Source organism: Carettochelys insculpta, chromosome 3 (genome assembly GCF_033958435.1).
Source record: "Carettochelys insculpta isolate YL-2023 chromosome 3, ASM3395843v1, whole genome shotgun sequence".
Lineage (NCBI taxonomy): Eukaryota > Metazoa > Chordata > Testudines > Carettochelyidae > Carettochelys > Carettochelys insculpta.
This window is the reverse complement of record NC_134139.1, coordinates 178,213,823-178,232,257: the sequence shown is the minus strand read 5'-3', so window position 1 is coordinate 178,232,257 and position 18,435 is coordinate 178,213,823. Positions and strand designations below refer to the sequence as shown.

Sequence of the window (18,435 nt, the reverse complement as noted above, 5' to 3'; positions counted from 1 at the left end):
AGCTTGACAAAGCAAGCCGCTCTGTTGACAGAGAGCATCTGGACTGTCCTGCCTTCTGTCGACAGAATGGCTGACTGGAAGCTCTGGAGACAGGGCTGACCAGGGAACCAGAAGCCCTCTCTGTTGATAGAACTGTCTACACAGGTACTCTGTTGACAGAACACTGTTGACAGAGGTGTTATATCTGACTGGGGAGAGATATAATGCTGCTGGCTGAACAGCTGAGTTTTGTTGACAAACTCTCGACAGAGCACTTTAACTGTGCAGATGCTTGGAGAGTTTTGTTAACAAAAGCATATTTTTGTCGACAGAGGCTGCCTATGTGGACGTAGACATGTTGAATAAGGGAAACTTCATGTTGTTCACAATGAAGAAGATATTTTTTAAAAATTCATATATTCTAAGACTAGAACGGATCATTGTGATCATCTAGGATGGCTGCCTATGTAACATAGTTGATAGAACTTCCTCAAAATAATTCCTAGAACCTGTCTTTCAAAAACAAAAAAACCCTCCATTCCCGATTTAAAAATTACCAGTGATGGGCAATCTACCAAGGCCTGTAACCAACTATTCCAGGGGTTAATTACTCTCACTGTTAAGTCTATGCTTTATTTCAACACTGAATTTGGCTAACTGCTGTTTCCAACCATTAGATCATATTATACCTTTTCCTGCTAGACTGGGGAGCCCATTATCAAATATTTGTTCCCCAGATAGGTACTTATAGACTGTATGATCAAATCATACCTTAGCATTCAGTCCAGTTAGCTTAATAAAAAGAATTCTTCTAGTCTTTCACAGTTAGCCATGTTCTCAAATCCTTTTATCATTTTCATGGCTCTTCTGTGAACCCTCCTACCCAACTCATCAACGTCCGTTTTGAATTGTTGACATTAGAATGTTCCTCTGTTTATGCATTAGCATTTTGGCCGGCATATTGCACTGTAAGTTTATGTTCAGCTGATTATCTGCCATGATATTACCCTCCTCAAAATCATTTCCAGATGCACTGTTTTCCAAGATAGTCCCTAAGAAATATGTAAGCATTTTTACTCCAGACATGTATAATTTTCCTCATAGTTTAACATAACACCCCCACCCCACACTTTTTTTTTTTTTTATACCACGTATGATGATGTTACGGACTGAACATGCCCACTTTTAACATCCAGTTATGAATTAACGCTGAAAGGAAGGAAAATTAAAACTGTGGTAGCGAAGATAAAATAAAATCTAAATGACAAAGATTTTTCCAGCAGTGCTCTCCTGTTATGCTAAAGAATGGCACTCAAATCCTGCTTAGTTTATCTCTTGTCTAATGAATTTCCTTCATCAAAATCATCAGTACTGTATTGATTTCTGTACTTGGTATAGGTCTAAAAATTGTTGCCTCAGATAAGTTTTTTTGTGTGTATATGTGAAAATTGTTGCGTGTTGTAAGTAGTTTGCACTGTATTGTCCATTGCAGTAATTTTTTCAATCTCCTGGAAACAGTATTACTTCTCGAGTATTGAATGTGGTGAATTCTTCATCAGTTCTCTTATTAATACACTTCACTTTGGTTAGGACATCAAAACAAAGCTTGCTAAAGTTTTGATCTCTGAAGTGCTGCCTGTCGACATGTGAAAGATCAGGATTATAATAATCTTTTGCTGTCCTCTGCACATCACTCAAGCAGGTACACATTTCAGCCTAGGAGACGAGAGAGCAGAGTTGTTGAGCGGGAAGCTGACAATTATATCCAAGCGGGGAAAACAACCTTGATAACTTGAGTACTATATTTTTGAAGTATTTTCATTCATGGTGGTGGTAAAGTTCCTTTTGATCTTAGATCTTTGTAATTATACTATATTTGAAGTAAGACTTTGTCTCTGCAACTATGGGAAAATACTGGAAGCATGGTGGAGAGACAGGGCACTAGTTGCCTCTTATCTGTTCTAACAATTTTATAGCCAAAATCAGACCACATTGAATTATTTTCCTGGCAAGTTTAATATTAGTAGAATTATAATGGTAAATGTGTACAGGTTGCATCTCTGAAATCTGGTACTCTCTCATCTGGCAACTTCTGTGGTCTGGCATGACCACAGATGTTACCAGATGAAAGTAGCAGTTGGTGCAGGAGCCCCTGCAGGGCTTGGATCCAGAGCCCTTGACTGAGCCACAGCAGCACGTGGGGACTGGGGCAGAGCCCCTGATGGACCACAGCAGTGCAGGTGTTGGAGGCTGGAGCCTCTGCTGGGGCCGGAGTTCCCCGCAGGTCCCATAGCAGTGTGGAGACTGAGGCTAGAGCCTCCGCCCCTCGTCCTGCAGCAGCACGGGGCTGGAAGGCTGCCATGAGGCTGAGAGCTGGAGCCCCCTTCTACTCTGTGGCAGCCAGGGGAGCAGAGGTTGGCTGGAGCCCCACAGCAGCCTGGGCTGGGGAGGGTGGCTGCAGGCTGGAGCTGCAGCAGCCCATGATTGCAGGGCTTTCTACCTGCAGAAGCCCTACACCTCCCCTTATCCATCAAATCCTTTTGTCTGGGACCAGTCAGGTCCCAAGCATGCCAGATAAGGGAGATGCAACCAGTATTCGTATTTTAGTCTCAGTTAAAATATTGAGAAAAACGCTGTGAATTCTGAATGCAAGTGGTGTCTAAATGATTGTAGCTCTGTTAAGGATTAACTTGTGCACAGACTCTTAGGTATTTACCCGTTAGTATATCAAAGATACTTCTGCAGCTTACCCACCATATGGAACTTTTTTTCCTTAGTATAGATCAGACTGCATAGTTCAAGCAACAAATGCTATCTGCTTCTGATTTTGTGCACAGGCGCTGAAACAATTTATATAATGGGGTTGCTGGGAGACATTGAACCCAACTGTAGATCATGCGTATGAGGGAGAGCATTTCAAGCCAGGTGGTGTTGCAACATCCCTAGTTTCAGCACGTATGCTTGTGTGCATTTTATAATGAAACCCAATCTACATTTTAAAGAGCAAAAGTACTGGGTGTCAAGGGATTTTTTGGTCATTATCAGTGTGTTCCTGGATAAAGTACTTGACCTTCTTCTGTCTTGGTCATTCAATCTGGAAAACAAGGCCTCATTAAACCAGAGGGAAGAATTCCATTGTAAATCCCAGTTAAGTTTAGAAACTGATTTCAACATTTCACATCTTGTATATAATATTATAAAAGATCCTCTGCAGAGGTGTTCAATATAGTGAACATTTTACACCTTGTTGTGCTGAAAGTTGCTGTAATGGCACTGAAAACAAAATGATAATTTATATAGGCTTGAATAAACTCCAGTTGATGTTTGAATGGCAGCTTGTTAGAAGTGGAGAAGGGCATTGCCAGTGTGTGTTTGTGAGTTCTGTGAGAAAGATGCACTAACATAAAATCTTGATAATGACATCTTAATTTTTTTATCTGTTTAGGTCATTCTTGATGTCATTATAGAAAATCTGGATGTCTGAAGGGTGTTCCCCCTTATTAAAGGGATTTTTCAAGAGTCTTAATTGAGTATCAGGATTTGGTTTATCAATTCATATTTTAAGAATGGATAGTCATAGTATAATCCAGGCAGGAATATTTTCTTTTCTATTATTCTTTTAGCTTGTAAATGTCATTACAGTTTTAAAGTTCATAGCATGTGTTTATGGGGAAGTGACAAACCTTTGTTTACCTGTTTAAGGAAGATTGTAAATTACTTTTGTTTCAGGAAGGTTAATAAAAAAGATGGAGGCTCACAAATTCTCCTGTATTGCACTTTTCAGATAGCTGTGGCACAGAAACTCTTAATCTGTGGGCTCTCCTTATTATTTCATATGACCATTACAAAAACTTTACCTGTGGAATACAACATCGATGATAACTTCAGAGCTACAGGATCTTTACTTATGAGGCTTATCTACCTGTATGTGTCTCTAATGGCTGCCAGACCAAAATATTATTTTGCATGGACTTTAGGTAAGCAACTAAAAATACATGAATTTTTCTTTGCAGATAAAAGTATTGTTTGTTGGGTATGAATTTAAAAGAGAGAGTGCCCTCTTGGGGTCTTAGAAAGAAGCAATTTTAGAACTGAGACTTTAGGCCAGGGACAGTGAATGGGTTTATTATATGGTTAACCATAATTTAATATAAATTTAAGCATAGAAGTGTATTGTGTGAGCTACAGTTCAGGACCTGATGAATAGAAACCTAAATAAAATATGGATTTGATATCTTTTAATGAGAAGGATTATTTGTCACCGCTTTAAAATTGCCTTAAAATTACTTTAATCACACAGTGCATTTTCATTTAAGGCTTAATATTTCACTTTTCATACTAATTTAGTTTCATTTTAATCTGTGCCTTGTAGTCAATTACAAAAAAAAAAAAAAAAAAAAAAATCCTATTTAGAATAACCCAACTGCAAGAATAAACTGCATGGCTCAATATGGATAGATTATAGTGATATAAATATGGTCAGCAATGACTGCAGTATAAGATGCAACTGTTTCCTGTACTGTGGTAAATATTTTGCTTTGCTTTTATTAAACACTTTAACGACCAGCCGAAAAGCAGAATATATATATTTACTATATAAGTATATGTATATATAAATGCAACGTCCAGTTAGTTATATATTTATTCCTTGTTCGTGGCACTGAGTGGATGTTGCATTTCAAACAATACTTTTCCTTTCCAAGTAATTCAGGGAAAATACTAAACTTCCAGGTGTTTGTGCCATGGAAATAATTCATAAGTCAGATTTCAGAAGAATGTTGCCAGTTCTCTCCAGTTTATGTGTTTGTTGAATAACTCTTCATGAAAACTGAGGGAAAGCTAATGCTGTAAAGAGTTTAGCAGAATAGCATGACTCCCTTTCAAGTGCTAGTTGAATTCATGATTGGTGAATAAAGAATTTTCAGCCTGTCTGGGTACAGAATAGTTCTAGGTTTTGTTGAAAAATGACATACTTTGGACTATTGTGCCTAAAAACACCAGTATTATCATCTCTCAAGGACAGTATCTGGCTGAAAAGTACCTAAAATTGCACTTTTGAAGTATCTCCTCAAAGGATTCCTCCTGTACTGCATTTGCTAGCAGAGTTGAACCAGCATGGCTGTGGTAAAATGTGGAAGGACATAAACTTCATTGGATCAATGCTTGATTTAGTTTGCCTTCTTTTGCTTCTACTTCATTGTATCTGCCCTAATGGCCTGAGCAGAATGCATGAGGACTCTGGAGTTTTGCTGAATGCAGTGCTTTGGGGTTTTTATCTATTTGTATTTCTTGCAAATGCTAAAGCTCTTTCACAAATGTGTTAAAATGAATATTGAGATGTATTATATCAGCACAGCTTCTTTAGTTAGGGAGTTGTTATGGAACTGGTGTTTGTGCTATTTCTAAATTGATCCTAGAATGTGTGGCACGGTAATATTTCTCATGTATAGCCTCAAATAGGTCAGCAGGTTTTCTCCTTATCTACAAAACTTAATTTAATACATGTTCATTGATGGAGAAATAGAATATAAAAAATCATTAGGTTAGGTACCTTTTTTAAATATAACAGATTTGACTTGTGGACCAGTAGTGGTCAGAAGCATCTCTTAGGTAAGTGGAGCCAGACTTGTACTTGACTGCTGAATAACTGAGAAAAATGTGTAACCTTTGATGGAGGAAATGTGCTGCACAAATAATGGAAATAGATATGAAAGGGAAAGTTTTAAAACTTGGCATCTGAGAAGAGGGAAAAAATTATTCTACTGACTTGCCTGACATAGTTAAACTTCAAAGTAGGGCACTACTCCATTCCCGGGAATGGAGTAAAGACTTCAAAGTTGGGCTCCCTACTTTGAAGTTAACGTTGAAGTCAGGTGAAATGTGTGTAGATTCTCTGCTGACTACTTTGATGTAGTGCCTAACTTCAAAGTTAACTTTGAAGTTAGTTCCTAGTGTAGACTCACCCATAATGAGTATGGATTAATGAACAAACAAAGTTAAAGTTGCCTTAGAGCAACTGTTAAGAAAAGGGGAATAAAAAGGTTAAGGATTTCAGACATATTCCACAGTACCCATATCTTTAGCACAGTATTATATGTGCAATATTCTATTTTTCTAAATTTGTGTTTCTTGTAGCAATGTAAATATATTGTTTTGTTTTATTCTATACTAATTCTAAACTAACATATTTCAAAGAGGAAAGGAAGGTTATTCCGCTGTAACTAATCATCTTTTCCTTTACCTTGTCCCGTCAATTAGGTCAGTGGTTCTTCATCTCCAAGCATTCTTATAAAACGTGCCATCCAAAATGACACCTACCTTCTTAATGCTTTCCTTCAGCATCCCAAGCCACCTTTTTTCTAGGTCTTTGGCTTATGACTGCTAGGTTTTCTACTCTCTGCTCAATGTATGTCCCATCTTGCCATGTCATGTGACCCAATCATCTCCTCCTGTATTTCCTGAACTTTTCTGTAATGGGTGCTGCCTGCATCATGGCTTAAACTATTTAACTGAATATCTTATCTGTTGTCTTACACAGTGTCCACCTGAGCATTTTTGTTTCAGCAATATGAAGTAGTGTTCTTCTTTCTTCTTCACTGACCAGTGTTCCAACCTGTATTTGTGGCTGGACTAATTGTTACCTTATACACTTGGCTCTTTAATTTGCTTGGCACAGATAATCCCCTTCAACTCTTACTGCTTGACCAACTGCTCTTCATGTGGCTCCTAAGATCTATACCCACATTTTCATCATGGCTCAACACTGAACTGAGGTTCAGAGTTTAACTTTATGCTGTCTAACTTTGATTTCTTATTGTCCATCTCAGTGAAGCATCACATACCTTCTGTCTTTTGTAAGTCATTTTCTTCTGTTGTAACCTGCCATTGGTCTGGATCCCTGTTCAGTTTGTAGTAATCTTCATAATATGACATAATGTCATCCAAAAACACGCTCCCTGGAGCTTCTTCCCTGAGCTCACATTAACATTTCTATTGTAATCAGAACTAGGAATGGAGTTGTTGCTGATCCTTGATGTGTAGACCTACAGCCACAGTAAATGATTCACTATAGCCAATTCTGCTTCTTACTGCTGTTGTGCTATTCTCATACATCTCCATGATAGTTTTAACATACTTCTCTTGCTGATTACATGACCACAGTTATTACTGTAACAGTGCTCTAGAACTCTGTCATAAGCCTTTTCTGAATCCACAAACATTAAGTTTAATCCCTTGTGTTTCTCCCTTTATTTCTGCTACATTTAGGGTGGAAGCACTGTATCCTGTGTTGACATTCCTTGCATAAACCTTAATTGGTGGTTGCTTATTTGATGTTCCAGCTCCTCCTGAAGTTCCTTTCTCGGTAATTCTTGCCAGCCATTTCAAAGTGCAACTCATTAATTTGATGGTTTCTTCCAGGAGTGGTCATGAGGGTGCTCCTCTTTAGGTGTGTGGGTGCACCCCTGCACTTCTAATCATAGATTTATGTTAGCAGTGCTTTTGGTAAGCTGCACACACTGTCAACCTGCGTGCACCATTCAGAGCTTGTGCTGCACATGTGCAGCATACTGTCCCCTGAGTTTCTTCCTAGCCACCTTTGGCTTGGGTGGAACGTAACACCTTCTCACAGGCTTGTGTTAAATAGTTCAATAGTTAGATTCTCTTTCCAGTTTAGTACCCTGTTAGAGTAGTGTTAGTTTGGTTAATAGTTTTTGTTACATTCAAGAAAACAAAACACAACAAAAAACCCACCACCACCTTTTCTCTGGTGGCTTTTCCATGGCACTCATGTCTGGGTCTCCAGGTTGTTAGAAGTGCCTAACCTGCAGACTGTCAAATCCAGTTTATGATGACCATAGACTTTGCTACCCACACTCCTCCTCTCTGCTTCAAAGTACTGACATAGGCTCTGAGACATGAAAGGAACAGAGGAGACGGTAGGCTGGACAACAGCACATGCAGCCTACCAAGGGCACTGCTAACATAAATCTCTGATAAGAAGTGCAGGGGCACATGCACACCTAAGTGCAGCCCCCACAGGGACAACCATCTCAAAAAGCCTCAGTTACTGCCCAGTCTTCTCTTCCTGGCACATCACCTTTACACTTAAATATAGATGTGAATCAATGTGATCTTCCTCCAATCACTGGGCAGTTTTCCAATGCAGAAAATTAAGTTGAAGAAGTTTACCATTATGATCATTCCCTCATGGCCTAATGCTTTAAATTGCTCAGTTCCTGTGTTGGCCTGTCCCACTGCCTCTCCAGTTTGGTAACCTTGAATACTGTCTGAGTCTCCACAATTATGAGAGATCTTGTAAGGTTGTTCCTTGTACATATTTCCTTTAGTGGTGTCTTCACTAAGCAGTCTCACATAAAATGGCTGCCATCTCCTAGTTATATGTATCACCATCTTCCACCAATACTCTTCCATTTTCATTTTTGACGTGCATTGCAATTCCCAAGTTCTCTGTGCTTCTATGCCTATTCTTGGCTAATTTTATGTATTCCTTTCACCCTTTCTTTTGTTAGACGTATTGCTGTCAAGTCTTTAAATATCTCAGCCTGAGTTTCTGCAACTGCTGTTTGTGTCATTATCTTTGGGTCTTGTATTCTTCATAACTTGCCACCATTCTTATTTCCATTTTGTCTCTTGTATATAGCAATGTGCATTCAATTTCCTGTCAGTGTCTGTTACTTCTCTTGATTTTACAGGCCCTATTCCTACATTCGGTAAGCCAAACATAGTCCTTGGTTTCAATTCTTCAGTCACATGTGCCCAGAATATTGTAGCCTTTTTCCAGTTGTGAATCACTTGTGGGGGTGTGCCCGAGTACTGTACAGGTGTAGTCCCTGCAGACCAAGACCCATAGAACATATATACACACCATTTAGAAACTGACTTTCAGGTCTGCCATTCCTGATTTGAAATCAGCATCCCTTCTTGTAGGTGGACTGAACACCACAGCTAATAAAGTCAGTTTGCCTGGAGCAGTGTTGTCATACAGCGTCAGACCTCTGACTTTCATGCTTCCTCTTTCAGTGAAGAACTCTGCCATAATCAAATGGTAGCAATTTAGCTGTTAGAGGCTATATATTACATTGGCTGCATAAGGCATTTGCTAGGCAGCAAGAGCTCAGCCTTCAATCCACCTCAGCCATGTCAGCTCTGTAGGAATACTTGTATTATATTGTCTCTTCAGAGCCATTTTTGCTTCTCTGACTTCCTGTTTTCTTAGTGGGGAGGGGGCTGAATTGTCAAAAAGGAACTATGGGGTGTCATGATGTCTGGACTTGGGCTGTTAGAAAAATATGTTGAGTACCCATTCTAAATGGTGTCTTGCTCAGTATGTGATTTTTCCCCCATTGATTTTTAACAGGCCCTTATTTAGAGCATCACATTTTGGTACGCTACCTGAAACATCATGCAGTGAGAGCATTTTATTTTTGTCTTTGCACATTAAGCTTGTGTAGCTCTTGTATATGAAGGGAGACATCTGATTTCATTACATGCTTTGTAATCTTAAACTGAGTTCAGTGTCCATTCAAAATAGAAGGGATCAAATCCTAAATTTTCACTGCCCTTTGGGTAGTAGCTAATACGATCCATCACAGTGAGCTTGAATGGTCTCCTCTATCAGTTTGATAGAACAGGCATATTGGAAGGCAAAGGCTCCCTCTCTGAAGTAGAAGAAAAGGACAAAATAGAAATAAATGGACAGTGTGGGGAAAAGATGAGTACATTGTGAACCTGATGGTGTATATATTCCTGTTTGCTTTTCAATTTTATTTAAAACAAATAAATAAATAAATTAAGATGGAAAGTAACTTTTCAAATGTATATTCTTGTTTGTCTTATTCTTTTCTCTTGATAGTTAAGTGCCTCTCTGGTGGCTAGTTGCTTCTAAACATTTAAATATATAGCAAAGAGGTACATTAAAAGTACAACAAATCGGGTGTACAAAGCACTTGTCATATGATGTACAATATTTGTAATGCAGGCATTTATAGCTACTGACGTCAATTATTTTCCCTTATGTTTCATTGCAGCAGATGCAATTAATAATGCAGCAGGGTTTGGTTTTAGAGGATATGACAAGAATGGAGCATCACGCTGGGATTTAATATCAAATTTGCGAATACAACATATAGAGGTTGGTTGATGGCTCTTTCAAAAATTGTGCCTATGTAGAAAAATTTAAAGGCATTAAATTGTCTTATACTTTTTTGGCTCCCAGGATTGCAAAGGTGTCACAAAAAGAAATGGCATGATCTGTCTTGGGGGGAAAGAGTGTACATTTTGGATATCATCTGCAAACCAATCAGTTTGTGGGGTTTTCTCGGTAAAATATGAATATTATAAATCAGGGGAGGGTAAAATATTTGGCCTCAGGGCCACATCTTGGTATGGAAATTGTATGGAAGTCTGTAAATGCTCACAAAATTGCAAGACGGATAAAGGAAGGAATATGGCAGAAAGGGATCTAGGGGTTATAGTGGACCACAAGCTAAATATGAGTCAACAGTGTGATGCTGTTGCAAAAAAAGCAAACGTGATTCTGGGATGCATTAACAAATGTGTTGTGACAAGACACAAGAAGTCATTCTTCCGCTCTACTCTGTGCTGGTTAGGGCTCAGCTGGAGTATTGTGTCCAGTTCTGGGAACCGCAGTTCAAGAAAGATGTGGAGAAATTGGAAAGGGCTCAGAAAAGAGCAACAAGAATGATCAAAGGTCTAGAGAACATGACCTATGAAGAAAGGCTGAAGGAATTGGGCTTGTTTAGTTTGGGGAAAAAAGAAAGTTGGGGGGGGGACATGATAGTGGTTTTCAAGTGTCTAAAAGTGTGTCAAAAGGAGGAGGGAGAAAACCTGTTCTTCTTGGCCTCTGAAGATAGAACAAGAAGCAATGGGGCTTAAATTGCAGCAAGGGAGGTTTAGGTTGGACATTAGGAAAAAGCTCCTAACTGTCAGGGTGGTCAAACAGTGGAATAAATTGCCTAGGGAAGTTGTGGAATCTCCATCTCTGGAGATATTTAAGAACAGGTTAGATAAATGTCTATCAGGGATGGTCTAGACAATACTTGGTCCTGCCATGAGGGCAGGGGGCTGGACTCGATGACCTCTCAAGGTCCCTTCCAGTCCTAGTATTCCATGATTCTATGAAGACTGTGTGTGGAGGTGAGGGCCCCGGGGTGGAGCCAGAAATGAGGAGTTCAGGATATGGGAGGGTGCCCTAGGCTTGGACCCTTGGCATTTGGAGGGTGGGAGGGGGTTCTTGGTAGAGGCAGGGCATTGTGGTTCTCAGTTGAGGGATAAGGGGTTTGGGGATTCCAGGCTGGGATGGGGCTTACAGGCAGGGGTCAGGAGTGGGATCAGGGTTTGGGCAGGAGTTGGAGGCACCAAGGAAGTATGAGGCTGCACCTCAGGGTGCAGACACTTGGGGTGGCCTGGTGTGAAGAATTTGGGGTGCAGGAGGGTATGCCAGATGGGGATTAACGGGTTTGGAAGGCAGCAGGGGGATCAGGGCTGGTGTAGGGTGGTGGGGCATGATGGGAGAGCAGGATCCAGGTGGTTCTTACCTGTGGTGGTTCCTGGATGTAGTGGCCTGTTCCACCCTCCAGCTATCATGTGGTTCTGTGCGCTGCTCAGCATGTAGGCACTTCCCCTGCAGCTCCCATTGGCCACAGTTCCTGGCCGGTGGGAGCTGCAAAGCCAGTACTTGGGGCAGGAGCAGTGTGCAGAGCTGCTGCTATTGGAAACCATGTGGAGCAGAGCAAGGCAAGTCCCTGATCCTGCGTCCCAGCTGGAACACCAGAGCAGGGCAAGCTCCTGAGCCCACATGCAGAGGGCCAGATTAAAAGGTCTGGTAAGTTGAATGCAACTTGTGGGCCATATCCTTGTATAGCCCATCCCTGTTCTAAATGTAGAGTTATAAATTAAGGAATAGAAGTAGGCTTATAATAGACTGGTTGAGTAAATTCCTGATGTCTTTATTCATCTCACCCCCCAAAAATGGTTCTTTTGTGTATCATGTTATTCTGAAATAAAGCATAACTCTTTAACATGGCACCTTTATGTTTTGCCCAAATAACTAATGTTTTAATTTTACAGTTTTCAACAAGTTTCAAGATGTTTCTTGATAACTGGAATATTCAAACAGCTCTTTGGCTTAAAAGGTACCATATTTCTTTGAAGAAAGATTTTCCACTTTTAAGTTTGTTTATTACCTTTAAATAATCTATGAACACTTGTTATTAGAGATTCTAAGCCACTGCAGCTGCATACTCAATGATATGCTTTAATTATAAAGGTATCTGTGTTGAAAAATACTTTGATAAGCCTGTAAGAGTCATTTGTGGTGGAGCATTATTTGTTCTCACCCACATATGTAACATACTTCTCAGTGTGACTGAGAGGTATCATAAGCCCAAATCTGCCTATGAGCTTCTTTAACTACTCAGTCCTAGAATCTTTCCAGTATTATAGCCAGGAATTGTCTACACCCTCTCCTTTCCTAGGGACAACATTGCAAGCTGTAAACCAGATAAGAATAATATTGGAAGAGTATGCTGAGTGTACATTGTCTTCTTCATTTCCCTCATATAAATGACAGATTTATTGTTCCTTGGTTTTGTTGGAAAGAAGAGATAGTTCCTTATGTGCTAATGTTTCTCTCCTGTTCCTCCCTCAAATGTTTGTGAGGGTGGACCAACACTGAGCCAAATGAAACATCCCGTTTCAGTAAGATGAATAGAAGGCAGAAAATGCTGGTCCTTCTTGGTTATATTGAGATAGGTCCATTTTTTCTTCATGAGATGAACTTTATTAAAGATGGCAGTTTGTCTAGACCATATTTTGTAGCCTTAGACATTCATTTACGAAACCCTTCAGACTGCAGAAGCATAATAGCCTAGGTTCAGGAAATAGGATGTTGGAAATCACGAGAAATTAATTTAGATAATATTCCTGTTCTATGAAGTAACTTTTAGTTTTGAAGATGGCTTTCCTGAGTTTGGCCCTATGCAAAAGATTACTAACATCTTTGAATAGACAACCTGTACAAAGACAGTAATTAAAGTCTAATGCAACCTGTGGCTGATTTATATGTATTCTGCAAGATTGGTCTCTTAAATTAGCAATGCTTTTCCAGATGTAAGGTGGAGATGTGGAATAAAGCTTGTAGAATAGACTGATACTCATTCTCAGGGCAAGTATTACAGTGTTACTCAGTTTTCAGATCTATTTCAGTGATTAGTGAATGTGTACATGGTACTAGGAGCTCTGTGGCTTTGTAGTTGCTCTGTCTAATTTGTCTCCTTCTTCCAAGTCCAACACTGCTTGTAACAGGAAAAGTGCTCCCAGCAAATCTAAACCTGTTCTGCATATAGGCTGTGTCTACATTAGGGCCCCCGCCTTTCAAAAGGGTGATGCTAAAGAGACACTTTGGGATATGCTAATGAGGCACTGCAATGAATATGTGGTGCCTCATTACCATAATCGTGGTGGCCATGGCACTTCGAAAGTACTGCTTTCGATCGCATGCGACTCGTCTACAGGGGGTCTTTTTCAAAAAGACCCCGCGCACTTGAAAATCCCCGTATTCCTATAACCAAATAGGAATAAGGGGATTTCAAAGTGTGCGGGGTTGACCCCTTGTAGATGAGCTGTGCACGATCGAAAGCATCACTTTCAAAGTGCTGTGGCTGCCATTATGCTAACTATGTGCTGCATATTCATTGCAGCACCTCATTAGCATATCCCCAAAGTGTCTCATTAGCATTACCCTTTTGAAAGGGGGGCACTAGTGTAGCCATAGCCATGGTGGAACATACCCTTAAGTGCCTCCCCCAGAGCATAAGCTGTATCCCTCAAACATGCTTTCCTCATGAATGTCATGTGTCTAGGAGTTCATACCTTCCTCCCCAAACATTTATTCTTTCCCTGAAAAGCAGAAGTTAAGTTTTAACTTCATCGCTGGGAAGATAAAATTTTGTCTGCTAATGTAAACACACATTTTCTAGCCAAACTCCTGATGTCATAGAGTTTTTTGACAGAGAAGTCAGCATGAGGGCGCAGTACCACATGTTAACTGAGGATCTAGAGATATACTCTTTAGTAGGGTTGGTAGAGAAATTTTCAATTAGACCTTTTTTTTCAGAAAATGCCAATTTGTCAAAATCAAAACTATATGCTGGAGAGGGTTGGTTTTAATGCATTTTCTATTTTGGAAACAATTGAAATCTTTGAGATGTCTCATTTCTGTGTTTTCCTATTTCTGGAAAAGCTGCAGGTCTTATTTGAGTGATTGCTTATGTGCATTCCACACAGGGTGTGTATGCTGGTGCATGCCCAGTTGCTAGAAGCCTTTTTGCCCAAGCTGATAGCCGTCAGGTTGGAGCAGCTCCCCCTGGATTGGCGCCAATATAGCGACCAACATATGCACTGCCCGACCCATCCCCTGCTCAGTTCCTTTTCACCGTGCTGTTGGTTGCTGGAGCTCCCTCTCTCTCTTTTTCGTTCATCACTTGGCTGTGTAGATAGCGTAAATAATGTTAATTAGCTGTAAATAGTTCTCACTAATAGTAGTTAGTGGCTGTTTTTTCATTGCTGGGGCAGGTTCCCATCCCTTTCTGTGCCTTGGCACTGGGGGATGCCTATAGCTGTGTCTACACGTGCACGCTACTTCGAAGTAGAGGCACTAACTTCGAAATAGCGCCTGTCGCGGCTACACGCGTCGGGCGCTATTTCGAAGTTAACTTCGACGTTAGGCGGCGAGACGTCGAAGTCGCTAACCTCATGAGGGGATTGGAGTAGCGCCCTACTTCGATGTTCAATGTCGAAGTAGGGACCGTGTAGACGATCCGCGTCCCGCAACGTCGAAATTGCCGGGTCCTCCATGGCGGCCATCAGCTGGGGGGTTGAGAGATGCTCTCTCTCCAGCCCCTGCGGGGCTGTATGGTCACCGTGGGCAGCAGCCCTTAGCCCAGGGCTTCTGGCTGCTGCTGCGGCAGCTGGGGATCCATGCTGCAGGCACAGGGTCTGCAACCAGTTGTCGGCTCTGTGTATCTTGTGTTGTTTAGTGCAACTGTGTCTGGGAGGGGCCCTTTAAGGGAGCGGCTTGCTGTTGAGTCCGCCCTGTGACCCTGTCTGCAGCTGTGCCTGCCACCCTTATTTCGATGTGTGCTACTTTGGCGTGTAGACATACCCTCGCAGCACCTATTTCGATGTGGTGCCGCGCAACGTCGAAGTTGAACATCGACGTTGCCAGCCCTGGAGGATGTGTAGACGTTATTCATCGAAATAGCCTATTTCGATGTTGGCTTCACGTGTAGACGTAGCCTATGACTCCTGGCTTCAAAAACTGTAAGAACTGTGGCAAGCGTATGCTCAAGTCTGATCTGGATGCAGACTGCCTTGCTTATGTTGGGAAAGGTCATCAGGGTGACCGTTGTGTGATCTGCCACTCCTTTAAGCCCCAGACTCTAAAAGATAGGGTTCAAAGACTAAGGGTGCTCCTCACGGAGGCAATGTTGCAGCCAGGTACCCCCCACCCCAAAGGGCCTAGTACAACCTCCTTGGCGTCGGCACGGGAGGAGGCTCAGTGCCAGGAAGAGGGCACTGTTTGGGTGAGAAGGCACAGGAGCCGATCCGTGGTGCCAAAGAGAGAGAGAAGCAGCAGCATGATAGGGGCTGCTCCCTTGCAGCATTGGGAGGACTCTCACGCACAAGCGCTGCAGCATACAGAGCGTGAGCCCGAGGCATGTGCCTTAACTCCAGTGTGAGACTGGAACCCACGTCTCGGAGTTTCCTTCAATGCTGGAGGTGTTGCATGTGATGCAGGACCTTATGCACTCTGGAGTACCACCCATACGGCCACCTAGGCGTAGGCATCATTGTGGCCAAGAACCTGAGGAACTTCAAGTGGTTCCTTCCCCTGCCTTATTCCCGGGGGGTTTAGCTGCAGCAGCTCTGTTGTTGCCCCCACCTGTGGTGCCAGAGCATTTTTATCCACCCCAGGTGCCTGCTGCGGGCCCAGCCTAGCTGGTGGCATTGGCACAGGAACCAGCCCCCCAGATGCCGTTACAAGCACTGGTGGCACCACCTTGGTCCTTGGCCACAGATTTCTCAGCATTGGAGTCTGATTCCTATTGTTTCAGCTCAGGCAGGAGTTGGAGTCATCATTCTGTCTCCTCCTGTAGACATCGAAGTCACCATTCAGAGGGTGCCGGAAGCTCCTGCATGAGTCAGAGAGGCATCCTTGGGCTCCTTGGGCATACCATGATTCCCAGGGACAGTTGTTGGGACCGTCAAGAATGCCTTTAGCACTGTTATTCCCGGGGGCTGTGCCAGTGCCGAGGAAGGCACTATCAGCTTTGCTCAGCGCACTGCTGCAGGAAGAACACCATGATCAGCTTGAGACAATAGGAGTGTCATTGCTATCTGGTCCCCTAAACCCAACGGCGGTGTAGACATTGGCGCCAATATTGGTGTTATGGCTGCCCCTGGTCTCAGTGCCGGCCCGCACTGCACCATTTTATTCAACACCGGCTGGTCTGATGCCAAGCCAGCTGCCTTTAATTCAGTTTTTAACTCAGGTACTGTGCCCTCAATGTCTGCAGCACCTGAACTGGTCCTGGGGGTGGGGCACCAGGATCCACAGGTTCTACAGAGACCCCAACTGGGGCCACTGGGTCCTTCTGCTCTGGTGCCACAACAGGATGTCATGGGGGTCTCTTCCTCCTCCTCCCCTGATGAGAGGGTGGGGTCAGCAGTATCCCCAGTGTTGCAGGACGGCAGAGCATTTCAACATCTCCTGTGCAGAGTGGCTCAGGGTCTTGGGGTTCAGGCCAAGGAGGCACAGGATGACATGCATCCTGTCACAGACATTTTGTCTTCCTTGGTGCCCACAAGAGTAGCTCTGCCCCCATTAAAACTATTGCTAACACAGTGAAAACAGTGTGGCAAACCCCAGCCTTGGCATTGCCAACAGCCAGGAGAAATGAACATCATTACTTTGTACCATCTCACGGCAATTAACATTTGTTTACGGACCCTCCACCGGACTCCCTGGTGGTTGACACCACAAACCATAGGGAGAGACAGCGGTTTCAGGGTCCCTCTACAAATAATAGGGAGGCTAAACATTTGGACCTGTATGGCGGGAAGGTTTATTTGATGGGTAGTTTACAATTACAAATTGCGAGCCAGCAGGCTCTGATTAGTAGATACACATACAACATGGCTACCTCTCTTTCAAAGTTTTCAGAGTTAGCCCCTCCAGACTCTAAACGTGAATTCACAGCCATGGTGGAGGAGAATGAACTCATTTCTGGAGTGGCTCTCTGGGTGGCGTTGGATGCAGCTGATATGGCCACAGGAGTCATGGCCTCGTGGGTAGCTATGCTTTGGGGGGTATGGCTGCAGATATCTTACCTACCTTATGAGGTCCAGCAGACAATTCAAGACCTACGGTTGAGGGACCCACTGTCTTTTCAGAGAAGACTACTAAAAGGCTGTATAGTCTGAAAGATTGAAGGGCCACGCTGCATTCCCTGGGTTTGCACACACCTGCAACCCAGTATGGACATTTTATCCCTTGCCTGTCTGTTAGACATTTTCCTCAACAGCAGCGGGATCATAACAGGTGCAGGAGCCATAATGGCAGAAGGTGCCCTAATCAACAGTGTCACGGGCAAAGCCACCCTAAGCCTCCGCCGGGTCTAAACAGGCATTTTGATGGGTTGGTCAAGAGCACCACACCAATTCCCAATCAGCTCCAACATGTCTGCCGTTTTGTTTCCACCTATCCCCTTTCTATCCTGCCTGGTGCTGTATAACTTCAGACAGGTGGGTGCTTTGCATGGTAGAAAGGGGATACACTATCCAGTTTACCTCCTACTCCCTCCCATCCCCCTTCTCTGTCCCTCTTCAGGGACCCCTCTCAAGAGAGTCTGCTCAGGCAGGAGATCAGTGGGGGGGCAAAAGAGGAAGTCCCTCGACAGTTTTGAGGGCAGGGATTCTACTTCCTGTATTTCCTAAGCCTGAAGTCAAAAGGGGAGTTGAGGCCCATCATGGACCTCCAAAACCTAAATCAGTTTGTAAAGAAGATAAGATTTCCCATGTTGACCCTAGGTCTTATTATCCCTTTGCTGGAGACAGGAGATTGGTTTGCTGCTCTTGACTTACAAGATGCCTGTTTCCACATAGCGATTTTTCCCTCTCACAGGAGGTTTTTATGGTTTGTAGTGGCCAATGAACACTACCAATTCATGGTTTTCCCATTTGGTCTGTCCTCTGCCCTGAGGGTCTTCACCAAATGCACAGCAATGGTGGCACCCTTTCTACAGAGGCACAGAGTCCAGTTCCCATACCTGGATAACTGGCTGGTAAAAGGGAACTCTCAGGCGCAGGTTCAACAGCATTTACAGTTAATATGTCAAACATTCAACAGTCTCA

The 18,435-nt window shown here is 42.7% G+C and overlaps 1 protein-coding gene across 3 annotated transcripts in view; it reads left to right on the top strand.

Annotated features, from left to right (window-relative positions):
• The window catches only part of MBOAT2 (membrane bound glycerophospholipid O-acyltransferase 2), a 181,869-nt gene that overhangs the window by 141,414 nt on the left and 22,020 nt on the right, over positions 1–18,435 (top strand). For all 3 annotated transcript variants that reach the window (XM_074988943.1, XM_074988944.1, XM_074988945.1), the window contains 3 exons: positions 3,764–3,956; positions 10,029–10,132; positions 12,091–12,155. In XM_074988943.1, the coding sequence (XP_074845044.1) occupies positions 3,764–3,956; positions 10,029–10,132; positions 12,091–12,155 (362 nt within the window). The remainder of the gene's footprint in view (positions 1–3,763; positions 3,957–10,028; positions 10,133–12,090; positions 12,156–18,435) is intronic.